The sequence below is a fragment of the Hyperolius riggenbachi genome, chromosome 1 (assembly GCF_040937935.1).
Source record: "Hyperolius riggenbachi isolate aHypRig1 chromosome 1, aHypRig1.pri, whole genome shotgun sequence".
NCBI lineage: Eukaryota > Metazoa > Chordata > Amphibia > Anura > Hyperoliidae > Hyperolius > Hyperolius riggenbachi.
In genome coordinates, this window is record NC_090646.1 from 517,585,303 (window position 1) to 517,612,754 (window position 27,452).

At 43.2% G+C, this 27,452-nt stretch overlaps 1 protein-coding gene across 1 annotated transcript in view; it reads right to left on the bottom strand.

Annotated features, from left to right (window-relative positions):
• The window catches only part of MLXIP (MLX interacting protein), a 152,120-nt gene that overhangs the window by 31,094 nt on the left and 93,574 nt on the right, over positions 1-27,452 (bottom strand). The window contains exons 6-9 of the mRNA XM_068244816.1: positions 26,960-27,089; positions 24,350-24,439; positions 15,741-15,850; positions 14,703-15,300 (exon numbers count right to left, since the gene is read on the bottom strand). Of these exons, the coding sequence (XP_068100917.1) occupies positions 14,703-15,300; positions 15,741-15,850; positions 24,350-24,439; positions 26,960-27,089 (928 nt within the window). The remainder of the gene's footprint in view (positions 1-14,702; positions 15,301-15,740; positions 15,851-24,349; positions 24,440-26,959; positions 27,090-27,452) is intronic.

Genomic DNA, 27,452 nt, shown 5'->3' on the forward strand with positions numbered 1-27,452 from the left:
CTCCGGAGAGATTGGAGGCCAGTTAGGTGAGTGCGGGCACATAGGGGGGAGTGTGTCCCAGCACGGAGAGAAGCACGGTGGAGGTGGATTGTGGCACTAGAAAGGTGGAGGGGATTGCCTGTTAAGCTGATCGCGCTATGATCCACTCTTCTCTTTTACATGTATGATGGTTCGGACTGGTGGAAGGTATACGGTTCCTTGAGTGTTCGTTGCCCCGATTTCCTGATCTCTAATTGGATTTAAAGGACTTATGTGGATGGTGACAGTATTTCCTGTATTCCCTTCAGGTTATGAACTTTGAGCGCGGCCATTTGTTTCTATTTTGATTATTTCACGTATACTGGTGGTTGTGGCCAGCGCACCATATTGTTGCATATTTTCCATTAGCGCTTGTTTTTTTGTATTCTTAAAGTATTTTACAGTACTGGTCGGAGTCTCTTTAATACTCTGCTCTGTGCTTTTTCCTCTGCTACCTTTCTATGTCTGACACTATTATTGGCTACCATCTTGTTCTCTAGTCTAATAGAATACCCATTACTACAAGTACCCAAAGGTATCCTGTTGGGCAGTAGTCTGCAGATCGACTGCTACTCCTGTCATCTGTCAGTTCAGGTACATTTCAAGTCCTGTACACATGCTAAAACTTCATCATTAGAGACAAGAATTTGCGACAAGCTTTAGGTAAAAATGTAACATCAGTAGATTTGTTCTACATGGTTGTTTTGTGATCAGTCATAACAACAAGCGAGAATAACTGTCTTATATTGTTCCTCTCTCAATCCATTGAACACAACAGGCTGCACAGTTTTACCTCTCTCTGAGCACTATGCTGAAAACATACAAAACACTATTTATGCTTGTTGTTGAGATCTACACAAAAAAACTTTTAATAATGAATTATAACTTCAGGTAAAGTCTGTATTGCCTATGTGGCTACTCAAATGTGAAGTAAGGAGGTAAAAATATGTCAGAACATCCTATTACGATTGATATAGCCTCAGTATTTGCAGAAGTATACCCCTAAAATGCAGGGGTATACAGTATTTGCAGAAGTATATCCCATAAAATGAATGCATATTCAAACACAACACCACCAGAGCTGCTCAAATCCGGGAGACATCTGGATAGTTATAGCCGGATATCTCCCAGTTACTTGTGCGGGGTGGGGGCGTCAATCTGACCTGTCTGACGTCTTCTTCAGTCCGTCCCTCGGCGCCTCCCACGATATGGTCGAAGCGGCGGTCACGTGATTACAAACACTTCCTCCTTCCGGGTTAAAGGAGGAAGTGTTTGTAATCACATGGAGCGCATCGTGGGAGGCGCCAGGAGACGGACGAAGAAGACGTCAGACAGGTTTACTGGGAGATATCCGGCTAGCAACTATCCGGGTATCTCCCGGTTCCGGATTTGAGCAGCTCTAAACACCACCTTCCCTGACATGTTTTACTCCCATAATATATACCAGCCAAGGCTTGTATATATGGCAGTGAGGCTATGCTATAATGACAATATGACTTTTTTAACTACTTAGGGACCACTATAGTTGAAATCTACGTGCTGTTTTGATGGCCATCTGGCTGCCAGGGCGTAGATTTCAACTCACCGCCTACGCGCGCATCCGCCGTTTTCACCACTGAATCCCTGCCGCAGCTCACTTGCTCTGCCTGTCTGTATGACAGCAGAGCCCTGTGAGCAGGTCAGGAGCTGATTTCATTGGCTCCTGGCCCTGTCTTTCAATGTAAGCAATTTCCATTGGCTTACATTTAAAGACAAGGTCAGGAGCCAAGGACCGCAGCTCGCGACCGGCTCACAGGAACTCTGCCGTCAGAGATGGCAGAGTGGGTGGCTCAGGTTCTCGACGTGCGGTGGTGACAGCTGTTGCGGTGGGTATGTGCGGTGATTCGTCGGGATTCCGCCGTTTTTGTACCAGCAGTCTCTGGTCCTTAAGAGGGCAGAGACCGCTGGTACTTAAGTAGTTAATTTGATGTTTTGCACCTTATGCACTACTGCACTTTGATTGTCCCTGGATGAAGCCTCCAGAAATTATGGGTATGATACATGTCAGGCTAGGTGGAGGGTGGTGTTTGAATATGCATTCAATTCATTCTTACTTCACATGTTGAGTAACCACATAGGCAATAGAGGCTGTTTAATTATTAAAAGTAAAGTTTTTTTGTAGCTCTCTACAGCAAGCATAAATCACAAAGAATTATTTTGTGCAACAATTACTGATTATGAGTATGAAGCTTTAAACGCGACACCGGACCCCTTCAAAGATTAGATCATGAATGTCCTTACATCAAACTGCTGACATAGTGCCACACTACAGAACCACATGTGGGATAACAGACAGAGGGTAAGCTTAAGCTAAATGCAGACTCTCTCAGCCAAAACGATTGCTCAATCATTTTGTGCAGAAATCTTAAGTGCCTAACAGTGTCCCCAGAAGTTGTTGCCCACCTCTTCCTCGCTCCACCAGGATGGATAGCTTCACCCAAAGCATCCTTAGCTGTGCAGGAATTCACGCAGAATACTAATTACATTTTTAGATAATATTCCATAGCCAGACTACGCAACTGTTGTAGGATATCGTTTACAAGGTACAAATTGTGCCAAATGCATCACATATGCAAATTACATAGGCACATCAAAACAGTGGAGATGAGCGACCACATCTGTGACCTCTTTCCCAGACTAAAGTAGTAAAATAATCAATGTCCACAGTCAGTAGTCTGTACAGGTCCTTGTCCTTGCTCTGTGAACTGACAAACCTAACAGATTGCAGACAAATGAAAGGTTACCAGTCTTGAACAGGTTTTATCACTTTAACCTTTACCTTGACCGCTATATATATCACTATGTTTGCTATTTCACAGAACACCTGACAGAAACAGCCAGACGCTATCACTAATAATGGTGACGAAAGTGTGCCAGCCGTCTCTGAACACGCACTCCACTAGCTGCCAGCAAGGAACAGGTATATTCATTTCACATGCAACAGTCATTAGGGGCACTTGTGCTACTTACATATGTGCCCAAAAGTGAACGATGGTCGCTATGTCTAACTATTTTAAGACCGTACACTTCTTATGGCTCTGTACACATTAACAAGCTGACACATCATTGCATTCCAGCGTTTCTGGAGGTGTGTTTAGCTTCTAAGGGTACAATGGTTAATTTGCATATATTCAGCAGTGGTGCCTGGGAGACATCTCGAGCTCACTCTAACCTGAATTATCGCAAATTCTTTCTGTTTTAGGAAAGCAAACTTTTGTTTTTCTTTTCATTGTCATAAGCACATAACATTATCCCTGTCTGCCACCAGGTGGCAAAGGTATTCATTCTATAAAAAAATAAAGCCTGGACAACTTCCCAGAAGCCGGGCAGTAATTACAGCCAACGGCAATCTTCTGAGATTCTTTCTACTGTCAATGTAAATGGAGCCTAAAACATCCAAGTGTATGTAGCTGGCTACAGTGCAACTCTATGCAACAACAGCTTGTGGTTAGCAATATTGCTGCAAACAATTTCACTGGGTAACTTTAGCAGCAACTACAGCCAATACTTTCTAGCAGTCACAAATCTCTGCGGGTTTGAAACTGCCCTCAAGGCCCGTACCAACGCAGATTAAGTGTCTCTCAAAAAGATGATTGGTGATCATTTTTAGGAACAAATTGCTTTACAGACACACTGCTCCACTAACAGCCAGTTCTGCTCTGTGGAACAACAGCAGAGGTTTGTGTTGCCCATTTAGTGATCTGACCCAGTGGATCGCTAAAAGAGACACCTGTACTGACATTTCCATCTAAGAGAATACTTCCCCACAATCTGAGGCAAAAATCTAGTGTTGGTTCATAGCAAAAATCAAGCATCAGCTGTGGGGACTGTTTGCCTGTGTGAGCAGCACTGCAACGTCTGACTTCTCTGCACCACTAATAGTGATATTAGTTGCCTGTTGCTCACCAGTGTAGCCAGGGACTCAAAAATCAGATCACTACAGAATTTTGTAAGTGCGGTCTTTAACCACTTCGGGACCACAGTCTTTTCGCCCCTTAAGGACCAGAGCCTTTTTCTCCATTCAGACCACTGCAGCTTTCACGGTTTATTGCTCGGTCATAAAACCTACCACCTAAATGAATTTTACCTCCTTTTCTTGTCACTAATACAGCTTTCTTTTGATGCTATTTGATTGCTGCTGCGAGTTTTACTTTTTATTATATTCATCAAAAAAGACATGAATTTTGTCAAAAAAATGACTTTTTTAACTTTCTGTGCTGACATTTTTCAAATAAAGTAAAATTTCCTATACATTTGAGCGCGAAAGTTATTCTGCTACATGTCTTTGATAAAAAAAAAAACATTCAGTGTATATTTATTGGATTGGGTAAAAGTTATAGCGTTTACAAACTATGGTGCCAAAAGTGAATTTTCCCATTTTCAAGCATCTCTGACTTTTCTGCGCACCTGTCATGTTTCATGAGGGGCTAAAATTCCAGGATAGTACAAATACCCCCCAAATGACCCCATTTTGGAAAGAAGACATCCCAAAGTATTCAGTGAGAGGCATGGTGAGTTCATAGAAGATTTTATTTTTTGTCACAAGTTAGCGGAAAATGACAGTTTGTGACAAAAAAAAAAAAAAAAAAAAGTTTCCATTTCTTCTAACTTGCGACAAAAAAAAATGAAATCTGCCACGGACTCACTATGCTCCTCTCTGAATACCTTGAAGTGTCTACTTTCCAGAATGGGGTCATTTGTGGGGTGTGTTTACTGTCCTGGCATTTGGGGGGTGCCTAATTGTAAGCACCCCTGTAAAGCCTAAAGATGCTCATTGGACTTTGGGCCCCTTAGCGCAGTTAGGCCGCAAAAAAGTGCCACACATGTGGTATTGCCGTACTCAGGAAAAGTAGTATAATGTGTTTTGGGGTGTATTTTTACACATACACATGCTGGGTGGGAGAAATATCTCCGTAAATGACAATTTTTTTATTTTTTTTACACACAATTGTCTATTTATAGAGATATTTCTCCCACTCAGCATGGGTATGTGGAAAAATACACCCCAAAACACATTATACTACTTCTCCTGAGTACGGCGATACCACATGTGTGGCACTTTTTTGCACCCTAACTGCGCTAAGGGGCCCAAAGTCCAATGAGTACCTTTAGGATTTCACAGGTCATTTTGAGAAATTTCGTTTCAAGACTACTCCTCACGGTTTAGGGCCCCTAAAATGCCAGGACAGTATAGGAACCCCACAAATTACCCCATTTTAGAAAGAAGACACCCCAAGGTATTCCGTTAGATGTATGGTGAGTTCATAGAAGATTTTTTTTTTTTGTCACAAGTTAGCGGAAATTGATTGTAATTGTTTTTTTTCACAAAGTGTCATTTTCCGCTAACTTGTGACAAAAAATAAAATCTTCTATGAACTCGCCATTCTCCTAACGGAATACCTTGGGGTGTCTTCTTTCTAAAATGGAGTCATTTGTGGGGTTCCTATACTGCCCTGGCATTTTAGGGGCCCTAAACCGTGAGGAGTAGTCTTGAAACCAAATGTGGCAAAATGACCTGTGAAATCCTAAAGGTACTCATTGGACTTTGGGCCCCTTAGCGCACTTAGGGTGCAAAAAAGTGCCACACATGTGGTACCGCCGTACTCAGGAGAAGTAGTATAATGTGTTTTGGGGTGTATTTTTACACATACCCATGCTGGGTGGGAGAAATATCTCTGTAAATGACAATTATTTGATTTTTTTTACACACAATTGTCCATTTACAGAGAGATTTCTCCCACCCAGCATGGGTATGTATAAAAATACACCCCAAAACACATTATACTACTTCTTCTGAGTACGGCGATACCACATGTGTGACACTTTTTTGCAACCTAGGTGCGCTAAGGGGCCTAACGTCCTATTCACAGGTCATTTTGAGGCATTTGGATTCTAGACTACTCCTCACGGTTTAGGGCCCCTAAAATGCCAGGGCAGTATAGGAACCCCACAAGTGACCCCATTTTAGAAAGAAGACACCCCAAGGTATTCTGTTAGGAGTATGGTGAGTTCATAGAAGATTTTTTTTTTGTCACAAGTTAGCGGAAAATGACACTTTGTGAAAAAAAAAACAATACATATCAATTTCCGCTAACTTGTGACAAAAAATAAAATCTTCTATGAACTCATCATACACCTAAAAGAATACCTTGGGGTGTCTTCTTTCTAAAATGGGGTCACTTGTGGGGTTCCTATACTGCCCTGGCATTTTAGGGGCCCTAAACCGTGAGGAGTAGTCTTGAACCCAAATGTCTCAAAATGACCTGTGAAATCCTAAAGGTACTCATTGGACTTTGGGCCCCTTAGCACAGTTAGGCTGCAAAAAAGTGTCACACATGTGGTATCGCCGTACTCAGAAGAAGTAGTATAATGTGTTTTGTGGTGTATTTTTACATATAACCATGCTGGGTGGGAGAAATATCTCTGTAAATGACACATTTTTGATTTTTTTTACACACAATTGTCCATTTACAGAGAGATTTCTCCCACCCAGCATGGGTATGTGTAAAAATACACCACAAAACACATTATACTACTTCTCCTGAGTATGGCGATACCACATGTGTGACACTTTTTTGCAGCCTAGGTGCGCTAAGGGGCCCAACGTCCTATTCACAGGTCATTTTGAGGCATTTGTTTTCTAGACTACTCCTCACGGTTTAGGGCCCCTAAAATGCCAGGGCAGTATAGGAACCCCACAAGTGACCCCATTTTAGAAAGAAGACACCCCAAGGTATTCCGTTAGGGGTATGGTGAGTTCATAGAAGATTTTATTTTTTCTCACAAGTTAGTGAAAAATGACACTTTGTGAAAAAAACAATAACAATCCAATTTCCGCTAACTTTTGACAAAAAATAAAATATTCTATGAACTCATCATACACCTAACAGAATACCTTGGGGTGTCTTCTTTCTAAAATGGGGTCACTTGTGGGGTTCCTATATTGCCCTGGCATTTTACGGGCCCAAAACTGTGAGTAGTCTGGAAACCAAATTTCTCAAAATGACTGTTCAGGGGTATAAGCATCTGCAAATTTTGATGACAGGTGGTCTATGAGGGGGCAAATTTTGTGGAATCGGTCATAAGCAGGGTGGCCTCTTAGATGACAGGATGTATTGGGCCTGATCTGATGGATAGGAGTGCTAGGGGGGTGACAGGAGGTGATTGATGGGTGTCTCAGGGGGCGGTTAGAGGGGAAAATAGATGCAATCAATGCACTGGGGAGGTGATCGGAAGGGGGTCTGAGGGGGATCTGAGGGTTTGGCCGAGTGATCAGGAGCCCACACGGGGCAAATTAGGGCCTGATCTGATGGGTAGGTGTGCTAGGGGGTGACAGGAGGTGATTGATGGGTGTCTCAAGGTGTGATTAGAGGGGGGAAATAGATGCAAGCAATGCACTGGCGAGGTGATCAGGGCTGGGGTCTGAGGGCGTTCTGAGGTGTGGGCGGGTGATTGGGTGCCCGCAAGGGGCAGATTAGGGTCTAATCTGATGGGTAACAGTGACAGGTGGTGATAGGGGGTGATTGATGGGTAATTAGTGGGTGTTTAGAGGAGAGAATAGATGTAAACAATGGATTTGGGAGGTGATCTGATGTCGGATCTGCGGGCGATCTATTGGTGTGGGTGGGTGATCAGATTGCCCGCAAGGGGCAGGTTAGGGGCTGATTGATGGGTGGCAGTGACAGGGGGTGATTGATGGGTGGCAGTGACAGGGGGTGATTGATGGGTGATTGACAGGTAATCAGTGGGTTATTACAGGGGAGAACAGATGTAAATATTGCACGGGCGAATTGATAAGGGGGGGGTCTGAGGGCAATCTGAGCGTGTGGGCAGGTGATTGGGTGCCCGCAAGGGGCAGATTAGGGTCTAATCTGATGGGTAACAGTGACAGGTGGTGATAGGGGGTGATTGATGGGTAATTAGTGGGTGTTTAGAGGAGAGAATAGATGTAAACAATGGATTTGGGAGGTGATCTGATGTCGGATCTGCGGGCGATCTATTGGTGTGGGTGGGTGATCAGATTGCCCGCAAGGGGCAGGTTAGGGGCTGATTGATGGGTGGCAGTGACAGGGGGTGATTGATGGGTGGCAGTGACAGGGGGTGATTGATGGGTGATTGACAGGTAATCAGTGGGTTATTACAGGGGAGAACAGATGTAAATATTGCACGGGCGAATTGATAAGGGGGGGGTCTGAGGGCAATCTGAGCGTGTGGGCAGGTGATTGGGTGCCCGCAAGGGGCAGATTAGGGTCTAATCTGATGGGTAACAGTGACAGGTGGTGATAGGGGGTGATTGATGGGTAATTAGTGGGTGTTTAGAGGAGAGAATAGATGTAAACAATGGATTTGGGAGGTGATCTGATGTCGGATCTGCGGGCGATCTATTGGTGTGGGGGGGTGATCAGATTGCCCGCAAGGGGCAGATCAGGGGCTGATTGATGGGTGGCAGTGACAGGGGGTGATTGACGGGTGATTGACAGGTGATTGACAGGTGATCAGGGGGGATAGATGCATACAGTACACGGGGGGGGGGGGGGTCTGGGGAGAATCTGAGGGGTGGGGGGGTGATCAGGAGGGAGTAGGGGGCAGATTAGGGACTTAAAAAAAAAATAGCGTTGACAGATAGTGACAGGGAGTGATTGATGGGTGATTAGGAGGGTGACTGGGTGCAAACAGTGGTCTGGGGGGTGGGCAGGGGGGGGTCTGAGGGGTGCTGTGGGCGATCAGGGGGCAGGGGGGGGGGAAATCAGTGTGTTTGGTGCAGACTAGGGTGGCTGCAGCCTGCCCTGGTGGTCCCTCGGACACTGGGACCACCAGGGCAGGAGGCAGCCAGTATAATAGGCTTTGTATACATTACAAAGCCTATTATACACTGTTGCAGCGGCGATCCGGATGCCAGTAACCCGCCGGCGCTTCCGAACGGCCGGCGGGTTACGGCGAACGGGGGGCGGAGCCAGTCCCCGGCGGCTGATCGCGTCACGAATGACGCGATCGCCGCATAGCCACTCCCGCAGCCGCCCCCGCCGATGGGCGTATTGCGGTCGTTTGGGCCCAGACTTTGCCGCCGCCCATCGGCTGGGGGCGGTCGTTATGTGGTTAAACTTCAGTCTATAGCTTTCATATTTTTTCTTAAGAACACTTGGTGGAAACTGACAGGCGTATAAGGCTTGGTGAGTATAAGAGTGCCTGAGAAGAAAATATTAATTTGGTGTGATTTAGTAAACTGCTTGACATATATAGAGGCGATTTATCAAGGATTTCTTTTTCCTTATAGAAAGGAAAGTCCTTCCCTTTGATTCACTAGGGTTCTCGCTTTTTTATTTGTCTCATAAGATTACAAATATTTGCCATTTTTACCTGGGTAATATTGCAAAAACAGAAGCTGTGAATTGGGTTTAGCGGTATAGTCGTAGCTAACATGCATTCATGGTTACATTTAAAACAAACTTTTTTTTAGGGCAGACTGGATTTACAAAACAGGTGTCACTGCAAGTGTGTGTACATGACGGCAATCATACAAACACTGATATACTACTAATTTAAGCAACGCTTTCTTTGCAAGATTTGACCTAGGTGAAGGTTGCATATGTTTGCAATCTAAAATAAATACAGATAAGGTTTGTTGGATCCATCATGATCTCCACTGCTTTCCAGCTCAGCAGAACATTAGTTATGTCATGCCCATAGTCTCTAGAAATTATGAAAAATGGCGTATTGCTACAGTATCCCATGATCCTCTGCTTCCTCATGTCCATCTACGCTGAGACAGTATGTCTCATCTTTGCCATTTATATTTTATTGTCTTTGTGATGCAATTTCAAAGTGAAAAATAGAAGTGAAGTTTTGTATGCTTTGGGTGAGCTCCACTCCCCCCCTCTCCACATTACTGCACTAGTAAAACCAAAGTTGTTTGCTGGCTATTACTCTACTACCGGTAACAGCTATTGCCTCTCAGTGAAGGAGGTGAAAATATTTAAAATCAAGTAATTTTAAATATTTTTTTACAGGACTCTACAATATAGTGGATTGTCTTTAACTTTTGTTCAACATTTTATAGGAGAATTCTGCAAACAGGAATTCAACTGTGTGCTGGGAAGTATTGATCAGATCATCATTTAGCGTAAACCATGATAGTTGTATTTTACACATCTATCAACATTTTCTGTTATATATAGGTCGCCAAACAATCACAGGCAGAATTATACAGCCTGGTTCAAAGAAATATGAAAATGTGACACTATTCAGTGTTTATTGTCTGTGCTTCTGGTGCAGGTGTATGAACACACAATCGTCGGCTTGTTGTGTATTATGTACGTGTTATGTATGGGGTAAGTAATTTTTTATCCTTCAAACGCAAAGCTTCTACAGTACAGACAACTATGCAAGCTGAGAAGAAAATGAGTAACGTGTCAGTCAGTTATGGTGATGGATTTAATAAGCTTAGGTGAGCCAATGTTCAGAGATCATGGGATTTGTGCCACACAAACTGTTCTGACATACACCACTAGGTGTCCCCCTGCTCTTACGCTTTGGTGACCAAAAAAAAAAAAAAAAAAAAGACGAAAAAAGGCTTTAACAGATTCCATATATACTCTAAATATTGTCAACCTCTAACTTTTGAGCTTTTACATCTAGTGAATATGGGTTGCATATTGTACTTGAAAGCAGACTAGTATAGCCACGTTCCCTAGTATTAACCCTAATATTGCCACTCCCTCACACAAGCACTGTCCCAGCATGCACAAGGAGAACCAGAAGCAGCAGCCATCAAATTGTCTCCTATGGATTAAGAAGTTTACAAAGTTTTCTTTTATAAAGCTAGAGTGTTCTTACTAAAGGCTACAGCAAACAGTGCGGACTACACCAACAGAGTTTAAGCAGATTTAGTCAAATCTAACTGGAAAAACGTATTCAGCTCTTCATGCGCCCCTTAACAGTGTAGTTTCAGCAAACAATCAACCTTCCGATTTTGATAACTGTGATCAGAAGGAAACTATCGTAAATCAATCAGACAAATGAGAATAAAACCATAAATAATTTTAGATAGAACTAATCCGCAAAACAGGTCAGTAATGATACTGACCATTTGTTGTCAATTGGCTCTATCAACACTCTCCAATCCATTCACAATTATCTGATCAGAAGGTCGATTGTTCGCTAAATTTGGACCATTAAGGTCAACAAACAACATTTGATCAACTTTGAAGCTCAAACTGGTTGAAAGTGATATAAGTGTACTCCTTAATAACCTGACTGCATTAAGCGGCTGACTTTTGGTTTAATCGTGCAAGGAACAGTTAAAAAAATAAAAATAGTGCCGATTTCCATTTTTTCACAATTACAGGTAAAATCTGATCAAAATTACAGACTGCAGTGTGATACCTGGATAGATCCTCCCCATTTATATTTCTGCAAGTGTGGCTTGTAGCAAGCTCCAAAAGATCAGAGCTGTCAGTGAACACTGGATCAAGCTCCTTCCTAAAGGTGGCCACACACGATACAATAAAATGATCCGATTTTATGGCAATCCGATAAATATGATCGGATCTCCCGGAAAAAAAAAAAATAGATTTTTTTTTTCCATTCGACTGAAAAATCTGATCGGATTTCCCATTTTTTTCAATTTTTATCGATCCGGAATGCTGGAAATTGTTCTTAAGTTTTTCTAAAGATTGTATAGTGTGTGTTAGATTGTCAATTTATTAATATATACACCCTAGCAATTTTCTCAGAGTTTCCAATCATTTTTATCATAACTGGGGAAAAGTTGAACATACGTGTTTGGTACATTGGTCATATTTTTGAAATGTTAAAATCTGTCAAAAAAATTGCTTGCAATTCTTAAATTGAACAGATATTTAAAAAATTGTATTGTGTGGCCACTTTAAGATTGACCATATTATCCAATCAGATTATGTAGGGGATAGATGAAAACACCCACACGCTATGCTCATGTGCGATACACTTTCATCCTACAGACTAGCTAATTAATAGCAATTGGGGAAATCTTGATCGTAGCAAAAATGTTTATGTACCGTGTTAGCCAAACAAATTATATAGGTAGAAAAACCGTTTTGTAAAAAATAATACCTTTTAATGGCTAACTCATAGAGTTAAATTATGCAAGATTTCTGGGATCTAGTCCCCTTCTTCAGGCATATTTCCAGATGTTAGCTCAAGTAAAACACTGATGCAGGTAAATAGTTAACACGAAGATGACAGTTGTGCTGGTTACTGTTTATCCGTTAGGTGTCAGGTGATCAGCAGGCTGGAGCCAGCGAGTTAGTGCAACCATACATGAAATCCAGCAGGTTTCTGAAGATCATGAAGCCAAATCAATCATGTTACATAAGGAGTCATGAATGCTGTTGCACAATTTAAACCTTCTGTTAATGTCTTGAACATTTTCATAAATTTGTACTCAGAAATTTTTCTTGATTGTTCATTTTTGAAGTTACCCTTAAGAACAAGTACTTTTAGATCTTGCATGCTGTGTCCTGGTTCACAGAAGTGTTGGCCCACTGGTGTGTTGATTTTACCCTCATTGATTTTAAAGCGGTGATGGTTCATTCTTGTGCGCAGTTTTTGTCCTGTTTCTCCTATATAGATTCCTCTCGAGGGGCATTTCATGCAGCGTATCGTATAAAACATTGGATGACTCACAGGAAAATTGGTCTTGTATTTGATGATATTTCTGTGAGTTTGGTATTTGTATTTGGCTTGTGCACAAAATATTAAGGCAGGTCTCACATCTTGTGTTATTACAAGGTAATGTGCCTGGAGTTTCTGGTGTAGATAATGCACTTCTGATAATCATTTGTCTCAAATTGGGAGGATGTCTGAAAGCAAGCAGTGGTAAATCAGGAAAAACTTCCTTCAGGCGTTTGTCTTTGTGGATTATCGTTTGTAGGGCTTTCAATATCTTCCTCAGTGTCTTTAATTTTGGGTTGTAGGTTACCACAATTGGGATTCTGTTTTCCATCTTTGGGGTGTACTTCAACAGTTCCTCTCTTGATTTTAAAGTTGCTCTGTGTATTTGATCATCAACGATTTGTGGATGATATCCCTGGTCTATGAATATATTACGCAGTGACATAAGTTGTCTGTCTCTGTCCTCCGAATTAGAACATATTCGGTTATACCTCAGAGTCTGGCTGTAAACAATAGATTTTTTGGTGTGTCTCGGGTAGAAACTCTTCCATTTTAGGTAAATATGCCAGTCAGTTGGTTTACGGTATATGGATGTTTGTAAAATTCTATCTTGCATATAAATTGTGGTATCAAGGAAACTGACATGGGAGGTTGAAAAGCTGAGCGTTAACTTGATGTTCTTGTTGTACTCTGGGAAGTTTTTGTGGAATCTAATTAATTCTTCCTGTGATGCTGTCCAGATTAATAGGATATCGTCTATAAATTGGAAGTAATGGGAAATCTTGAGAAGTCCTCCTAATAGTGCCTATTAACAGTACAATCCCGCGGCTGATCAATCTTTTCTGATTGCTGTGGTAATTAATCAGTCCTGTCCATTAACAGCAGAGTTCCCGCTAGCCAAAGTTATCAGATTAATGGTATGGTTCCATTTTTTGGTTGGATCCTATCGGATTGGTAAGTGAGAATTTGGTCCTCAGTGGGCATGACTGATAGTTTCCTATCAAATACAGCGGAAATGATAGTCAGCTACGCAACTGTACCATTAATGGGCACCTTTACAGCCATTTCTAAGTCCAATAAGAAAGATTCTACTGCATGCTTATCCTCTGGTATTAGTAAGCTGAACGGCTGGAGTAGAGTGAGACGAGTCAGGGTACCGTACCATTGTACCGTATAAAGTGCACAGGAATTAGGCCCCTTTACACTTAATCATTTGCTCTTAGTTATAACTGAAAGGAAACTGATTTTCAAAGTAATAATGCCCATGTTTTCCTATGGCACAGTTCACATTATACGCGTTTTAACTGAACTCTTTTTCACAGTGAACTGCTATGGAAAAACATGTACCAATGCATACTAACGCACACGAACACATACCAACGCATTGAGTGTAAAAGGGCCTTTAGAGTTCTGTTATGTGTAAGAACCACAATAGGTGTATGGAAACTGGCCCAGGCCACCAATCCCATAATACCAGTAGCATTAGTAACCCTAGTTAGCTCATCTATCACAACTGGCAGCCGAGACATGCAGGCAGGGTCATACTTGGCATCAGGCACATAAGAGCCAGCATATCGAGAATGGCAGCACTTAAGACATTTTGTTTCTGCTTTTAAATGTATTAATTTTACCGCCTCCCTGCAAGGGACATGCCACCCGTATTGCTTTCTGTTAACCCTGCATGCAAGTACGTTCTTTGGCTGGCAGCATTACCCTCTATTATTGTTACATCTTGCTGGCACCATGTTTACCATTTATCCCAGGATAACACTACTGATTCCAATAAAGCTCTGTTTATGGTGTCCACAGGAAAGTGGCAACAGGTACAGCAGGACCTAAATACAACAATGCCTATAGGATGTGAATTACAAAAATAATAATGTACTTTTTCTATTCAATTAATGTCACAATCCAATCAAAACTGATCTTGCTTTACATATTAGAGCCTGTCGTACAGCCCTTACAGGATGCAATCACAACCAAACATAACTTACCAGGAGTAAAAAGCAATGATACAGTCTCTGGCTGAGGAGCAGGCACAATTTTTGGAGGCTGCTTTTTCTGCTTAACTCCAGGGCTTGTGATGGTAAAGTACGTGTGGGATTGGGGGGCATTTTGATGCATAACCCCCGCAGCAGTCTGCAATGAAATGTTACAAGGCACATGTTGCTGTGTTGTAAGAATCAGGTTCTGGCTCTGACTGAAGGTAGTTGCAGAAGGATTATGGGTAAGGGTGGCAGAGGCTGTGTGTGTAATAACAGAGGGGTTACACATGTTAAACTTAGAGTCTTGGCTAACAAAAGAAGACTGGGGTGCCAGGCGAGTATTTGGAGGCACCGTTGGTGGAGGAGGAGCAGTCTGGAAGATCGTCACTGGAGGGGGGAATACTGGAACAAAACCATGCTGGCTGTTTATAGAAGTCTCTGAATTAAATTTTACTGGCCCATGAGTAGCGGAGATGCTGCCCACACTGGATGCGCGCTCCCGCCTCACTTCTGGAGCTCGCGGGAGGATGGAGGGAGGACCTGGGGACGGGATTAACTCTTCATCGAGATTCACAGGTGAAAGGCTGCTAGACTGCAAAACTGGAGGCTACATAAAAACAAAAAAAAGAAGCAAGAAGGTAAGGTCAAGTATTAATCTAGAGGAGACAATTATATCACAAATTCAATTTCTGAGACTCCATGGAATCCAATTTAAGGACCCAAACATGCGCTTCATTCTGCAGACAAGTTTGCAACCAAATACAGAAGTATTTCTTAACAGCAACATTCATACACTAATAATAATAATAATAATAATAATAATAATAATACACTACCTGGCCAGTGTACACTAGAAATCTAAAACTTGAATGGGGCATGTATTAACTGTGTGATTTCCAAATACAGTGAAAGGTGTTTGGCAAGTAAAGCCATTCACATCTATATTCAAATATTATATGTGCGACTCTTTGCGTAAGAAAGCCGACACTTAAAATATTTTCATAACTACAGAATTGTTTCCAGTCTAGTACAAGTGTTTCTGCTTACCGTTAAAATCTGATTACAGGAATGCAAAGCAGAATCGGGCAGTGGGACGGCAGGTACAGTAGAGGCAGAACTAAACGCAGATGAAGACAGACGGGTGGAAGAGAAAAGATCTTGCAAGGAGAAAAAAAAAAAAAGACACAATTAATATTCATCACCAATACCATATACTGTAATACTAAAATATTTACATTAAGTGCATATATATTAGACACCCTGGAATGTGAGAGACAGGTAGGTGCCTGCCTGTGTTCTGTGAGACAGGTAGGTGCCTGCCTGTGTTCTGTGAGACAGGTAGGTGCCTGCCTGTGTTCTGTGAGACAGGTAGGTGCCTGCCTGTGTTCTGTGAGACAGGTAGGTGCCTGCCTGTGTTCTGTGAGACAGGTAGGTGCCTGCCTGTGTTCTGTGAGACAGGTAGGTGCCTGCCTGTGTTCTGTGAGACAGGTAGGTGCCTGCCTGTGTTCTGTGAGACAGGTAGGTGCCTGCCTGTGTTCTGTGAGACAGGTAGGTGCCTGCCTGTGTTCTGTGAGACAGGTAGGTGCCTGCCTGTGTTCTGTGAGACAGGTAGGTGCCTGCCTGTGTTCTGTGAGACAGGTAGGTGCCTGCCTGTGTTCTGTGAGACAGGTAGGTGCCTGCCTGTGTTCTGTGAGACAGGTAGGTGCCTGCCTGTGTTCTGTGAGACAGGTAGGTGCCTGCCTGTGTTCTGTGAGACAGGTAGGTGCCTGCCTGTGTTCTGTGAGACAGGTAGGTGCCTGCCTGTGTTCTGTGAGACAGGTAGGTGCCTGCCTGTGTTCTGTGAGACAGGTAGGTGCCTGCCTGTGTTCTGTGAGACAGGTAGGTGCCTGCCTGTGTTCTGTGAGACAGGTAGGTGCCTGCCTGTGTTCTGTGAGACAGGTAGGTGCCTGCCTGTGTTCTGTGAGACAGGTAGGTGCCTGCCTGTGTTCTGTGAGACAGGTAGGTGCCTGCCTGTGTTCTGTGAGACAGGTAGGTGCCTGCCTGTGTTCTGTGAGACAGGTAGGTGCCTGCCTGTGTTCTGTGAGACAGGTAGGTGCCTGCCTGTGTTCTGTGAGACAGGTAGGTGCCTGCCTGTGTTCTGTGAGACAGGTAGGTGCCTGCCTGTGTTCTGTGAGACAGGTAGGTGCCTGCCTGTGTTCTGTGAGACAGGTAGGTGCCTGCCTGTGTTCTGTGAGACAGGTAGGTGCCTGCCTGTGTTCTGTGAGACAGGTAGGTGCCTGCCTGTGTTCTGTGAGACAGGTAGGTGCCTGCCTGTGTTCTGTGAGACAGGTAGGTGCCTGCCTGTGTTCTGTGAGACAGGTAGGTGCCTGCCTGTGTTCTGTGAGACAGGTAGGTGCCTGCCTGTGTTCTGTGAGACAGGTAGGTGCCTGCCTGTGTTCTGTGAGACAGGTAGGTGCCTGCCTGTGTTCTGTGAGACAGGTAGGTGCCTGCCTGTGTTCTGTGAGACAGGTAGGTGCCTGCCTGTGTTCTGAGAGACAGGTAGGTGCCTGCCTGTGTTCTGAGAGACAGGTAGGTGCCTGCCTGTGTTCTGAGAGACAGGTAGGTGCCTGCCTGTGTTCTGAGAGACAGGTAGGTGCCTGCCTGTGTTCTGAGAGACAGGTAGGTGCCTGCCTGTGTTCTGAGAGACAGGTAGGTGCCTGCCTGTGTTCTGAGAGACAGGTAGGTGCCTGCCTGTGTTCTGAGAGACAGGTAGGTGCCTGCCTGTGTTCTGAGAGACAGGTAGGTGCCTGCCTGTGTTCTGAGAGACAGGTAGGTGCCTGCCTGTGTTCTATGAGACAGGTAGGTGCCTGCCTGTGTTCTATGAGACAGGTAGGTGCCTGCCTGTGTTCTATGAGACAGGTAGGTGCCTGCCTGTGTTCTATGAGACAGGTAGGTGCCTGCCTGTGTTCTATGAGACAGGTAGGTGCCTGCCTGTGTTCTATGAGACAGGTAGGTGTCTGTCTGTGTTTGGAGACCGGGCCACTCAGTTATATGTAGTGCACCAAGCATACTTGACTCCCAGTAGGAACACCAAATATAATCCTGCCGCAGACGCCAACGGTCCTAAATGTGGGGAGGATTCTCCCTCCTACCAGCTCGCGGGGAGTGCCCACAGGTCACAGCTTTTTATCTGCAGGTGGTGCCCGGTTATTTATGCTGGACCCACTGCTGTGTGAACTGGGAGTCTTCCAAGATGAGCGTTTCTGCCCCTGCACTAAAACTTGCATCAGTGTACCACTATTTGCAGTTGCCAGGACACTGCCCTTAAAGCGACACTGAAGCCCAAAAAAAAATTATAATATGAATTGGTTGTGTAGTAGGGGCGATTACTAGAACTTCGGTAGCAAAAAAATATTCTCATTTTTATTTTCAGGTATACAGCTTTTTTTTTTTTTTTTTTTTTTTTTTTTATAACATTGCATCATTCTCTAATATGTGCAATTTACACATTACTCAGCATTCTAAATGTTTTTATAGAACAGGCAGTGAACTTTTGACCTGTCCTGAACTATTCTCTGCAAAAGAAAAAAAACACAATACAGCTGAGATAACCTACTCAGAAGACAGAGCTCTCTGGACTTTCAAAGTCATAGAACTCAATGGCTATTTGCATAGATAACTGGAGTTTCTTAACTCTTCCTGTACTGGAAACAAGACTTATGCTGGACATACACGGTATGTTTTGTACCATGTAATCGAGCCGCTGATGGCTCGATTGATAATTTCCAACATGTCTGATACCCCGTCGGATCGATTCTGCGCTCGATACCGGCGGGCAGGACAAAAGAATAAACGAGCGGAAGATAAGAAGCCGCCCACGGGGATGAGCGGGAATCGATCCGGCAGGAATTGAGCCAGCGGCTCAATTACACGGTACAGAAAGTACCGTGTATGCCCACCATTATGTCTCTGCTCCTAATGCTTTATTTCTTAGCAGTACTACACATACAAATCATCATAATTTTTTTTTCCCCTTAGTGTCTCTAAGTGGTTGTCCCTGAACCCACCTCTAATTGTGCTGGATGAATAGACTAAATGGTGGGATATCCTACAGAAAAATTAGTATACCTGCTAAGGGGGGCGAGGATCAGCGATTCCACCTGATACAGGACAGATGGAAAGATAGGCTGTGAAATTGTAATATGGCTAAACTGTGCCTCAACACATTTTAGTGTATCATGTCAATCTTCTTAATTGTGTATACTATACAGCAGGGGTCAGGAACCTTTTTTGGCTGAGAGAGCCATAACCACCACATTTTAAAATGTAATTCAGTGAGACCCATACAATATGTTTCAAACTGGGAAAGTGCGCATGCGCAGCAGAGGGCTCATGTCCCTGTTGCCATGGTGATGTGTATACAATTGATCCTCTGGGCAGCGGAAGTGTCAGAAACGTCTTCAGCTTCTCTTGGGTTTCAGCAACATCAGCAATTTCCCCGAGAGCCAGACAGGAGAAATACCGACTAATAGTTGTACAATCAGCTAGCTGACTTGGGGGTTGATTCACTTTGTAGGACGAGATCCCAGCACTTTGACCCAATAGGCTGCAGCCTATTGGTCCAAATAAAGTGCAGGGATCTCGTCCTACAAAGTCACTGGACCCGATAGGGTCCAGGGTGGGACAATTGGAGCGGCCGTTAGTTTTAGGGTAGTGCGAGTAAGTTAGTAGTACATGCTACAGCAGTAGCAAGCCTACTTTAAAAATTTTACTTGCACTGCCACACTAATCTGCGCAGCAGTGTAGCTTAGTGAATCAACCCCTACGAATTTGTCTGAGCCAGATCCAGCCATCAAAAGAGCCACACCTCTGCTATACAGTGAAACAGATGCACAAGTACTCCTACAACATATGACGTACAAGGCTCTGCCTTATACACTAAAGTCGATATAGAACATGGTCAATGCTGGTTCTGCACTCTCATGTCTACCTTTTCTCTTTTTCCCGTTCTGGGACAGTGTATAGCTGCTGACTTATTCCGTGCATTTCTAATGTCAGTTTACTACTGTGCACATGTATATCTTGACCATTTTATATGATAAACCTTTTCTTGGTTAAAAATAAATAAATAAATACAGGCCATGTGTAGTTGAAGTACAGTTTGTCAAACTGTGCCTCTTAGTGGTAACTGTAATGGCCCTGGTAGATTGTAGCAGGAAACCATGCTGTGTAATGTTGAACTAAACTGTTTGTAAATTAGAAGCCCCTGGAACATGCAAACTCCACACAATGTTCCCAGATGCAGATACTGACAGCACTGGAGGGTTCACCTTACTATTTCTAAGGACTTCTCCTCAACAAGCAACATGGACTCCCCATACCTTGAGGCAATGCAATCACTATGGCGACTGCATTGGTGCATGGGAGCAGGGAAGGGCCCAGCTTCTTTCTAACGTACCCATTTATCATGTCCCTTACATCCTGTGACTAACAGGCACTTTGTAACGATTGTGGAATTCTCTCCGTGGTCAGCGCACAGGACGCACGCTGACACTGCGGAAATCCTCCACAAGCGTATAATTTGAGAGAACCCAGCAAAAGGTACAACGCATCTGTAGAGGGAAATTCCTGTCGGCAGATGGAGCTGTGGAGTGCAGAGGAACAGATCCTCTGCCCTGCCACAGACGCCAGACAGGAATTGTACGAAGGGAAGAAACGCAGGGCAAGATAGCCCTTAAAGAGAGAGAGTAAAGCGACAGAGTATGTGTGTCCACCAATCTAGTCGCCACCCAGCGACAATGAACACACAACCATGAAGATCAGGTGAGAGACAATCGCAAGAGATCTGGTTGCTAACAGCGACACAAGACCGAATAAGCACAGAGGAGGAATGTATGTATGTATGTCCATCAATCTAGTCGCCAACCTGCGACGGTGGACACACAACAGCAGAAACAAAGTTGGAACACAATCGCGAGAGAGGCGATTGCCAGAGGTGACACAAGACTTAAGCAAGACAGGGCACGAGAGTAGCAAAGGCACAGCAAATCATACAATGAGAAGATAAGGAAAATAACAAACGCTAACTAAACGCGAACACCGCACTCATTTGCAACAGCGAACGCGTCTACAGCGCGATCTCCGCATGTTAAGCGCAACAGAGACAAGCACGCCTAACTAACCACCGCCACCCAAACACGAAACAGAGAACGCGAGCGCTTGCTTAACGGTTACCTCACCGAGCCTACAGCAAGCGTTCGTATCAGACAAGACTGACAGATGGACGGAAAACAGGATAGGAAAGATCCACTGCTCTTTCCGCCAGAGCAAGTGCGATCCGGGTTCAGGGACAGGATCACAGATCAGAAGGATCCACAGCCGCTACCGCTAGGGGCTAGTGCGATCCAAGCAAGACAGACAGATGAGATAGCCGGTAGCAACCGCTGCTCCAGCTATACTCCAAGAAAGCAGATCAGAGGGATCCACAGCCGCTACCGCTAGAGGCTAGTGCGATCCAAGTAAGACAGATGAAACAGAAGGGGCTACCAGTAGCAACCGCTGCTCTGGTTAGCACCCACAGACAGACAGGACGATTTCCTATCGACCACCGTTGGCGACAGGACAATCACACCAGAGATGCAACATAGACAAAACAGATAAGCAGGTTAACTGCACTAGAGGAGCTGCCTAGTGCACTCCCCAGAATGACTAAGATAACTAACAATCCAACAGGAAAGGCTGACACTCCAGGAGTGTATTTAACAAACCGTTATGACCAGCAAAGCCTTCTGGGAGCAGAAGGCTTTTATACTGCCAGCCCTCAAAGGAGACAGCTGGGCCATTTGCATGTATGCAAATCCCTCAGCAAAGCAACTCTGAAAGTTGCAAGATGAAGCCAGGTCTCTTTTCCAGAGACCTGCATCTCTCAGACATAAGGAATGGTCAAACAGCTGTCTGCCTGTTCAGCCAGCTGAGCGGATCATTACACACTTGAACCTAAATTCAGTAGGAAAGTTTATGGGGGAAGTGTGCAATACATGAGGTGCGGGGATAGGAGAAATCTGAGTATTCAAACGCAGAGCCTGCAGGCAAGCTGAGATGAATGTTGCAAAATTTCTTTTGAAAACTAACTGAATAGGAAGGAAGTTATGTCGGGGGCCACAAGAACTTGCTGGAGAGGGGTTTCTAATAAGAGTAGTGTTTGTGGATAGCCTATTTACTGTTTCATTTTTATATTTTTCCTTGCCTGACATCATGTAGTGTATGCCAAGCTAAACTCTTTTGCTGCTGGACTGCTAAGATTAGCACTCATATTTTACAATGCATGAATACCGCCCGCTGAAGGATTTAATATCTGCCTGCAGATAGTATTCAAGCATAAATACAGTAAAACTAAGTAACTAATTTGTTTGGATGAGGTTTCATGTTGCCAATATTTATTGTAAGCTCACAAATGAGGCACTATAGTGCTTCCCTTCCTTTACAGTACATCTGTAACAAGAGGCTTCCCCTGTCCTCTGTAACCTCCAAGCACAGGCACAGTAGAAGCTTTCTGATCAGGCTCCAGGTGAAATAGCCAAGCCCAATCAGGTATGCTCTACTGCAGTAGAATGAACCCAATGGGGCTCTGTTATTTCCACCGGAGCCCTATTGGAAAGCTTCTACTATGCCTGCACTGGAGCCCAAAAGATAAAATATTGCAGCACGTGGAGTTCTGGTGCTGCCAGCGCTGGATCCAGGAGGCTGAAGAGGACAGGGAAAGCCAAGGGACTGTTCTTTCATTACAGATTTCCATTAAACCAAGTCATCGAAGCCTACAAGGCCTGAGTAACAGTTAATAGTTTATTTATCATCATGACATGGGCACTGTTATAAGGCTGAAACTTGTTAAACTTGGGGATTTCCAATGAGCCCTGCACTTTAGTATCGAGCAACTATCAGAATTGAAGCTGAACTCTAAGCAAAATAAATAAATCACACAGCAAATAAATTTGTAAAATATGCTGCTTCTCAAATATTTTGCATAGTTCCCAGCAATCCTAGCCACAGAGCAGCAGCACTGCACAATTATGTTTTGCAATAACTTTCTACTGCATTGGGCAGTACAAATCTAGAGGTTGTTTTATTATGTTTGCATGGGATTCCCCCTCCTCTTAACACTCATACTGTACTTTAAGGTTAACCTGGCTAAGACTATTAAAGGAAAGTTATATTATAAGACGCTTAGAAGGTCAGTTAGGGACAAAAATTGCTCAATGTTCTCTGTAAAGCGCTGCAGATGACAGCTCTACATAAATGCAAACTATTAATAATCATCATCATAATAATAATAATAATAATAATAATAATAATAATAATAATAATAATGCTTGAAGCACACAACAGGGAAATACACTGGTAAAATAAAAATAATTCATTTGTAGATGGCTACCTGAAAGGCTTGATCTTACACCATGCTGTACTCTACTATCATCCCAGACAGCACTTGAGGAAAACAAAAAAATGCCCCACTGCTGTTAGTCTTAACTTGCTGGTCTAACAAAACTTTTTATTTCACAGACCTCTTGGTCAAAAACTAGCAGGGAGGACTTTCAATCGAAATTATAAAAAAAAGGTGGGCCAAACTAATGTCCATAAACCATGAACATCAAGGTCCCACTTCACGGCATAACTGTATTAAAAGATTGTTAGAGAAGAGCACATATTACAAGTAGTACAATCATGTAACGTCAGGCTTAGAACTTTAATATTCTATAAACCAAACGTAACAGTTCAAGAGAGTGCAATGTAAGTGCTAGAGTGAGACAGACAAGTATGTTTTCTAAAGAAATAAAACACTTAGGCCCAGTGCACACTGAGCAGTTTTTGGAGCGATCCGCCGGCCGCATCCGCCTATAAAAACGCTTGGCTAATGTATTGCAATAGGATGGTGCACACCGGCGGTTTGAGGTTTTTGGCAAGCCGCAAACGCACCTACTGCTGCGCGTTTGCGGTTTTCGGAAGAGTTTCGTCCTCAATGTAAAGTATAGGAAAACCGCAAACCGCTCTGAAAAACGATACTTCAGAGCGGTTTGCAAGGCATTTTTGTTACAGAAGCTGTTCAGTAACGGCTTTTACTGTAACAATATGTGTAATCTGCTACACAAAAACTCACCCAAAACCGCTAGGTATGTTTAGAAAACCTCTCTAAACATACCTAGAATCGCTCTGAAATCAGCTCCCAAAACCGCTAGCGTATTGCGGATCTGCTAGCGGTTTTGGTGTGCACTGGGCCTTACTCTCACCTTCCAATGCATTGGGTTATATAGAGCTCCCCAACCCTGTCCTCAAGGCCCACCACTAGTACAGGTTTTGCAGTAAACAAACATTCACAAGTGAGGTAATTGGTGTGTCAGCAGAGCTGATTAACTACCCGTGTGGATTTCCACAAAACATTCACCGTTGGTGGGCCTTGAGGACAGGGTTGGGGAACACTGATTCTACAACAATGTATATACTGCTTTCTACCTCCTTAGATGTATCATGGAGTTTTGAGAATTTTAGCATTCCTACTTCCCCTACTACCCATGCAGGCACGTACACAAAACACGAAACATGAAAGTGTATCAATATAGCAAATAAAGGATGTTACAAAGGATAAAGGATGTTGGTGAACAGGTCCAAGTCAAGTCACTTACCTGGAAAAGACTCAAAAGTGTCCATCAAATCTAGGTTGGGCTGCAGAGGAAAAAGTTCTGGCTGGATCATATCTGCATTCCCAGCATGTGCTGTGGTAAAGTCAGAAAAACCAAACACCAATTTACTTTTCTTATAAAATAGCTTAGAAGTACAACCATCGTAAACATTTACATCACCAGAAAAAAAACAAAAAAAAAAAAACCTAGCCTTCCTATATAAAGCCTCTATTTTCTTCCGCTCTTAAGTGAATTGTTCTGAATCCAAGGAATGAAGGTGGCCACACATCAGGCGACTTGGCGGCCGATCGACCATCCAATTCGATTATTATAATAGAATTGGATGAGACTCGGATAAAGCTACAACTATTCTCCGCAGAGGCTCGGCCTCCCCTCTCCCTACAGCACCCTAAAGCGGGACTACAACTCCCATTCCCAACAGGTGTAACTGAGAGTTAGACACATCCTCTGCAAACACCCTCCCCCCCCCCTTCCCCCAACAATCTTTCCTTCCCCTCTTTTCCCTTCTCTGTATCTGTCTTACTTTGTCTGTTCTTATTCTCTGTTACCTTAATACAACCAGGTCCTAGTGTGTGCTTGCCTTTATGCATGTCAAGGTACACAAAAGGTGTCTATCTACTATTTCCTATTTGCTTAATAATCAACTTTGTTAGGTCTTTCTATTAAGGCCACATTGTCTAATAGTATTTACTGTAAACTAACCACAGATATCTAGGTCCATACTCATGCAATAAGCTCTCAAAACAGAACTTTGCTTAGTCATTTGGATTACCATTCTTCTCATAGTTGTACCAAAAGCTTAACCAAGTATTGTCACTCACAACTAAAGTTACACACCGTATTCCTGTGTCATGTTAATTTGTATTTCTGTCTATGTTTAAACATTTCAATAAAAACATATTTTGAAGAACAAAAAAAGAAGAATTGGATGAAAATCGGTGCCGCTAAGTGCATGCCCGACAGCCAATGCAACCAATTTTACAACAAAAATTGGTTGCATTGTCGATTGTGCAAGCTGAAAGATGTTGGGTCGATTTGCTTGAATGGGTGCGCGGCGGGAACGGCGTGCAATTTCACAACAATCGACAAAATTCCCGGCGCTGCCCTGTGCAAGGTATACTTTACCTGTCTGCAGCCTGCGCTTGTCCCTTCGCTGCTCCGGATGCACCCCACAAGGTTTTCTAGCAAGGGCGCGCGTCTGACATCACACATGCACGCCCTTACTAGGAACACGTGGGGTGCGTGTGTATGTAAAATGGAGGAATCCTGGAAGCCAGCAGGGGACAAGCACAGGCCACGGACAGGTAATTCATTCTTTACACTGGGCACCAGGGGACATTTTTCAAAATAAATCTGCGCATTTTCTACTTCCAGATTTATGCAAGCAGACATATTGTTTACAGGTTGTGCTTTCAAATGGGCTTATCTGCCATAGGCAGTCATGTGACACAGGAGAGGATCAAATTACAACTTGAGATTAGATACATATGAGGGGGAATTAGACAGCCTAAACTCTCTAAATACAGACAGTGTGCATTTCTCTAGGTTTTCTTTCTGTCCTGTGCAAGAGTTTAGGTCCACTTTAAATGCACCTCCCCATAAGGGAGATTCATAATAACGTGCCGTGGGGGGTCTGGGCCTTGGGTTGGGGTGAGAAACATTGGGTACATAGTTACATAGTTTATTTTAAGAAATATGAAAAATCTCACTGGAGGACAGTTCACATGACTGCAATCTTACAACTTAATTTACTAACCTTTCAGCCACAAGCATTTGGATTGTTTGATCACATGGGCCCATATGCAATTCACTTTTTCACCTTGGTGATATTTTCACAAGTTGTAAATAAAATGCATTTTAAATCACCAGCCAGCAAAAAAATAAATACTTTAAATTATTTTGATAGTTTTTCAACAAATTTTTGGTACGGTTCTGATTGCAAAATGCTGAAAAGTTGTTTTAAGTATAAGATGAAAAATCATCGTCTAGGAGAAAACGCAGGTGAAAAAGTGAATTGCATATGGGCCATGGTATTCACAATAGGGCCATATACAACTAACTTTTTCTCCTGCGGTTTCTCCTGGGTGATATTTTAATATCTCGTTCGTAAAATACTTTTAAAACCAACCAGCAAGTTATAAAATACTCATAATTTTGATAGTAAGCCTTCACCTACTTTTTGGTGCTTTTTCAATTGCAAAATGTTGAAAAAATATTTTAAAGAGCAGAAGAAAAATGATCTATGAGAAAACAGAATTGAATAATGCCCAGGGAGTCTTCAGCAGTCACTGGAGATGCTTTAATAAATTAGAGCCAAAGTTTCTCAAATTGAAATAAGCAGTTCTTAGGGTGCATGTACACACACACACACTGTCAGGACTTGATCCCATTAGTGACCGTTCAGGAACAAGCGCTGTACAGATGCATCACTTTGGAGGGGGAGGAGAAATGGTGTGGTGGGGTAAGGAGGGGAACAATGCGCTTGGTCAAGACAATCCAGAATTGTTTATACTGGATTGCGTCTTTCTACATATATTATTCCGTGTCCTGTGACTTGCATATGTGATTATATAAGTTATGAGCAGCACTTACCAATCTCTTTTGGGTTGTGCTGATGTGAATAAATAGTAGAAAATAAAGTGTCGCTGATCTCTGCCATAAGCATCTCCATGTCAAGAAGAGGCTCCTCTTCCATTGGCACCGCGGCATCGATCTCATCATCCTGCAAAACAAGCGACAACCTGATTCTACAGTACATGAATCTAACAGACTACAGTCCTGGTTCAATAACCTCTCTCACAAGTGGACTCACAGGAGAAGTTTTCATACATTCTGATTTATAAAAAAAACCCCAGCATATAATGCAGCGCAGATTAAAAAAGGTTGTGCAGAAGACAAATCAGCACACATGACAAGTACAGGAGGAAAAAAAAGAACACTGCCCAATCAGGCTCATCAAAGTACCTTTCCACCACCAGCTCAAAGGCTTTTAGAATAATTTCTATTCTGTAAACACTGTCTCTAGTCCTCTCTAATGCTGGGAATACACAATGAGGTTTCTCAGCAGATTTATTGTCTGATCGAT